This window comes from Gallinula chloropus, assembly GCF_964237585.1.
Source record: "Gallinula chloropus genome assembly, chromosome: 9".
In the NCBI taxonomy this organism is placed as follows: domain Eukaryota; kingdom Metazoa; phylum Chordata; class Aves; order Gruiformes; family Rallidae; genus Gallinula; species Gallinula chloropus.
The window spans coordinates 1,338,191-1,344,190 of NC_140094.1; the positions used below are offsets into that span (position 1 = coordinate 1,338,191).

The window sequence follows — 6,000 nt, forward strand, 5'->3', positions numbered from 1 at the left end:
TTGTAATACAGTAAATGACAAAAATCCTCCTTCCAATCACCGTGCATCATTTGCTGCTTCATTCTGTGTGCCACGCATCCTAAATATCCACCTCTCTCCTAACTATAGAATTTCTTTTCCCCCAAAGCTGATCTACATGTTCACCAGGTCAATCCAGCTATATACATTCCATCAGCCTTAATTTACATTAGAGCTGCTTTTGTTAGTATGTCTCTGGTCTCTATCTGCACATTCCAAAATATTTTTCACTGGGTGTTAGGCATTTTCAATAGCTCACTGGGGCACTTGAATCCAAGATGGAATCATTAAGTAATCATCATACAATTCTTTTGGCAGCAAAAAGCAACGGTTTAAATTACCAATGGGCACCTCTGAAAATTTTAATGATCCTGGCAGCTTGCCTAGAAACTTCAGAAACTAATGGTCTTCATCTGGATCCCATTCATGAGTAATCCTTTCCCAATTCCCCAAGCATCCTGCAAGTGCTGAATCCAGTATTTAAAACAGAGCTGTGGGGGAAGATTGTAGGAGGGAGCATAAGACAACAAATTTAGAATCCTGTGTCTGTCCTGGAGTTCTAGACAAAGGCAATAAAATCACTCTGACTTAAATCAACATAGTAACATAATACCATTTGGCATTCATAGCTCAGCAGCTAAACAGGAATCTGGGCACAGCACGTAAATAGCTGAGCAGCAAATACTACATTTCCAGGCTCTGAAGAGCTGTGAATTGTTACCCAAGCCATTTTAAAGATGTTTTCTCATTTTTTGTGACATATGACACAAAACATTTGTTCTTTAAACCCGAAATTTATACTACGTGTAAGAGGTCCTTGTGGTCCTTTACAGGGGACATTTCTGTCTATTATGACTGGTGATCTTAATTTAAATAGAGGTGTAATTAGTAAATAAGGCAGCATTCTAACATATTCCTTATTTGTTATATTTAAAATTTCCCTTTGCCCTCGAAGAACAGATTAGATTTAGGTTTCAACTACTTGGTGTGCCACTAAAAAAGGGGCCACAAATCATCCCTGATATGCTCCTACTCTTACAAAAAGGGTCAGCTGATTCACCTATCAGTTTGCTTTTCACAGTGCACAAAAAACCAGTCTCTCAAATGACTCATGTAACTTCCTCCCACACAAAGGTATATTTAAAAGCAATACAAAGGCTTAATAAAGAACAAAATCCTAAAGATAAAGTTAACAGCTGAGACCTATTTCAGCATATAACACAGTTGGCAGACATCATCTAGTAAAGCCTATTTCTTTACTAAAAAAGAAAAGGGTTTTTTTTTATTATGACTAAATGTCCTCAAAAATCAGGCCATCTATTTTGGCGAGCAGACCAGTTTTACAGATAGCTGAGAACTACACGGGTGACTGGGAAGGAACGAACAATGTATCCAGCCTTTTTGTATCCCCCCTCTCCCCCCCAAAAGGCTCTATTCAGCAGTTGCAGTGTATAACCCTTCACTGACCTTGGTACAGATTTTCTGGCTCTGTTATCCCCTGCACAGCAAAAGCCCAGACCTGAAGCTGAAATCACCTAATAGCTGCCTCTGCGCGGCTATTTACACACAGCACAGCAAAGTTAGGTCACACAGAGCTCATTATTTCATCTCTCTCTCATTTTTAGGTAGGTCACATTTCAGCCTCAAAAAAGGTCATCTTTTCCTCTTTCCATTTTGCTAGAATTTACTTTCTTTGTCTAGCTCTTTCTACCTGGAATCCTACTTCTAACATAGGAAGGCATATAAAGTTTGCTACCTCGGGGGAAACAGCTGTGTACCAAGACAACGTGCACTGACTTCTCCAAAACACTAACAAAGAAGTAGTTATGCCAAGGACTTGCAATGCATCAAAAGTATTTTGGAGTTCTAGTCTCTGTGATATTTCACTAGAAATTCAGAAATACAGCAAATGCTAAACATCTTACTAATAAAGGAAGCTAAAATTTCCTGTTTGCAGTGGGGACAAATGACTATAGATTTTTTAATTCTCCTTGAGGTTGGTTTTTTTTTCAACAAGCATGGAATTTTTTGCTTAAGCACGCCACAAATAGAAGTATGCATAGACCAAAATAGAGGTGTTATTATTAATTTAGCAAAATCCTAACTTTCATGAGTCAGCATGTACCCATACCTATTGCAATCACAAGCCAACTACTGGTTTATAATTTAAGAACAGATTAAACAAAAAAAAGAGACAATTCTAGCATTAACTGTGTTAGGATTCTAGAAGCAACAACAAGATCAAAACATTACAAAGTTTTCAAAGATTTCTTAAGCTTTTGCTCTTTTCCAAACATGTTAAGTCTACGGTTTGCTCCTAATGATGCTTATCCAGGATTACACAGCACAGAATAAAAGAAACCATTGTGATAAGTGATCCCAAAAAACATTTACCTGAAAGCATCAAGCAAATCTTCCAAGTGTTAAAACATACAAGCTGTTGTCTAAACGAAGGTGTCCTTAGGTTTAACAGAAAAGGAGTTATTTCCAAAATCCCTAGAGATGCTGAGCTTTCTCTAACAGCAAATACCATTCCAGTGACAGGAAAAAAGTTATTTTTCTCTCTTGTGCTGCAGAAAGATGACAGCAGCCAGAAGGGTTACCTTACTTGTCAGAAGATAAGCTAATACAAACTCTTCCAATTAGAGGTTTCCCAGTCCATGCTCTGAGACATGGGTTACCTGGTTAAGTTTTGTCACCTTTGGTGGGAAGATGCTCAAGCCCAAGGCCAATTACCACCTAAAGATTATTCCTTCAAATTCAGGAGGGAAGAGAGGCCTGCCTCTGCAGCACCAGCCAGTGTATTTTTGGAAGTCCATTTGAAGTAGATTGTATGCACTGAAATAAGTGCAGGGCAACCGGGGTACCCACTTCCAGGGTCTGCAATGCCACACTTACAATAAGACACAAGAAGGGATGGTATAGGAGCATCAACTGTGGGGGATTTTTCTGGACTATTTGAAGTTTTCTATTCTCTGGAATTTGAAAAAGCCTCACCACGTGAAGAGCCATTAATCACTTAACAGCGTGAGAGTCTGATAGTTTACCAGTATTTTCAGGTAGCATTATGTATTTTTGCTAAGCTGCAAGCAGCTGAGCCACAGTAGGTAAACATTCCTCTGGTCAGAACAGGTATACATCAACTTCTGCTGAGTCTGTAAATGATGTGCCTCCATGCTATAAAATTAATACCATCTATCTAAACACAAACAGGACACAAGCAACACAACCTATACTGAAGGATGCAATTAGGTTTAACACGAAGCTAGGCATTAGCATAAGAGAATAAATCCCTTTTCAGAATCTTCACTACAATTCTCTCTCACTCTAGTTATTCCCATTCCTTATTCTGTGTTAGACAGCAGAGGCCCCATTCAGCAGACAAGGTTCTTGTGGATCTGCGCAGCAGCAGAAGACAAACAGGCTCTGAGAAATTAGTAAAGCAGTTTGCCAAAATAAATGCTCCAGGTTCCTTACCCATTTTCATAGCCTTCCAAAACATTCATTGCACTTTCATCTTGTAGCTTCTTTGTAAGAGTCTCTCCACTCTTAGGCATGCTGACAAGCGCTCTACAGATGGTCACAAATATGCTAAGGCACCGCGCGGGTCAGGCATAAATAAGCTACTTGGACAACTGAAGAAACCAACAGTAGCTGGTTATTTGTTAAAAAAAAACACCAACACGTAACACAAGAGGAGGAGACTACAGCTACAAAAGCTATTTCTTTCTGATTTTAACATGCTTGAAATGTCGCAGTGCCTGTGAGCTGCTTACTGTTAAACTTTCCTTTTAATTCAGTTTTCTTTAATTACCCATGAGAAGAATTTTAATGAGTCCACAATGCTTTAAGATGCAAATCTTTTCTTTTGCCAAGATTTCCAGTGAATTTGTTCACAGAAGTTGGAGCAATTCTAGTTTTATTTACCCTAGTTTCAAAAAAGAATATTCAATGAAGTTATTTTCTCAAAGAAAACAGATTAATTACTTCAGGAAATGCCTTAAGTCAACTATACCTACGAAACCCAGTACCACAACAGCCAAGCACTCCTCCAGCAGCACAAATACACCAGCACTTCATCAGCTCCATCAAACCAGGCCTCTGGCATACTGTAGAAGTTTCCACATGTGCCTAAAACTACTTCCCAGGAAGTAAGAAAATCTATTAGAAACTAACAACTAAACAAAAAAGAGCCAGGGAATGTCTCAAGCCACCCACTGTGGGCACCCTCCCTGGCATGGTTTTAATCTGGTCAAAATGGCATTTCTCTACCCCAGGGGATAACCCAGGCCAGGTGCTGTTACTGGGAGACAATGCTAATGACACTGTCATTACCAAGGAGAAGAGAGGGATCTAAGCTGTGCCATGTCATTTGCTTTCAGAGCCGCAGAATGTCATCTATAATGTTTTGTTCAGTGATACAAGGCAGTCGTAGTGATTAGGAAAATGTCAGGCTAACAACTTTCTAGGAAGACATGAATTTTATTCCAGAGGAACTTGCACCATATCCAAAGACCTAATTGTGAATGATACAATTTGAAACGACAAGATAGAAAGACCTCACAGTGGTATTGTAAGGGGGTCAATTCTCACACTTCTGAAGAATTTTGCTTTGAAAATAGGTAAGAATAGGGGATGTTTCAACGGCAAAAGCGTGTCCTCTTATGCAGTTAAAATTAATTTTTGTCAGGATTCATTTAGTTCCTTCATTTTGAGATAACTCTACAAATTCCCACGTCCTTCTGACTATTCTTTTCAGAAAGCCACTAGGTATCTTCCCTGGGCTTTCCAGAAATATCAGAAAGAAAAAACAGGATTATACTCTGTTGCAAGAAACCTCGGGGATTTTTGTCTTCTGTCATCTAAAGTATTTTACGTGCTATGCTGCATGAGTAAATCCAACCAGATAACCACCAATTACCTTGCCTGGGTTTCATCTTCTCTGTTAAGTGGCTACATAGCAAGCTGGTTTCACAGAAGGAAAACAGCTGTTAATTCCCCAGAATTTATACTTCCAGTAAATAAACAGAAAACCACAAACATACATCTCTCCTCTATAAACACCGTGTGTAGACAGCATTTGGTTTGGTTTTCATACCAACTTCCATAAACTGATGGGTAGAAAATTACTTTGATGCATACTAATGCATTCTCTAATGCTACATGACTCCCTCCAGTAGCAAATAGTGGCTGCAGGACAGCCAGGCTGTGAAGCAAGCGGATTTGGGGCAGGGGGGCAGCGGGGGTTGGAACACAACATGACTGGGAAAGAAGAGCTGCTTTTGGACTGTACATTGTTGGTGTTGGATTGTAATAGAAAACTCCCATGATTGTGCTAAAGTGTAAGTGTCCTGCAACTGTCAGCCACAAACTGCCCAGTCACTTTAACAGCAGCCTTACAAACCTCATGCTGTAAGAAACAGTTCTACATAGAATTTGTCTTTGTAGTTCTGGTACATTTCCAATTACTTTTCAAGTAATGAGCCCTAACAAACGAGGCTAGCAATTTAGGTAGAGTTCAGTAAGAAATGATCTTCATATGCAAATGACTGTGACATGCTATAGCTTACACAATGCTATTAGCATGGTCCTTTTCTCCTAATGCTTGTATCTGCCCACATGCAACTTGCACAAGACCATGCTAGACTCAGACCGAATTTCTGCAGTGTGATGGGCTGCTTTTTTCCAGCTACAGGTTAAGATTTCTGGGTGTTGACAGGCTCACAAAGCTACGAAGGGAATTAAGAGGCAAATAAAGCTGTTCACATCCTTTGCTCTACGATTATGACTGGCACCTTTCAGGAATTAGCGACTGATACTTAGAGTCGAAGACACTGTCGCTGCAAGCTTGCACTGTCACAAGATCCCAAACAGAAATACTACAGAGGCCTAACAAAGCAATGCTGTTACGAAGGTCAGTAACTGCAATGTGCAGATCAGCCTCAGCACAGGGGGAATGTGTGGCACCCCTTCACATTTGGG

At 39.8% G+C, this 6,000-nt stretch overlaps 1 protein-coding gene across 1 annotated transcript in view; it reads right to left on the bottom strand.

The window, feature by feature from the left end:
- Positions 1-3,575, bottom strand: part of ACSBG1 (acyl-CoA synthetase bubblegum family member 1) — a gene marked incomplete at both ends in the record, with an annotated part of 33,208 nt that extends 29,633 nt beyond the window's left edge. Inside the window, one exon of the mRNA XM_084267866.1 lies at positions 3,496-3,575. Within this exon, the coding sequence (XP_084123992.1) occupies positions 3,496-3,575 (80 nt within the window). The remainder of the gene's footprint in view (positions 1-3,495) is intronic.
- Between the last annotated feature and the right edge of the window lie 2,425 nt (positions 3,576-6,000).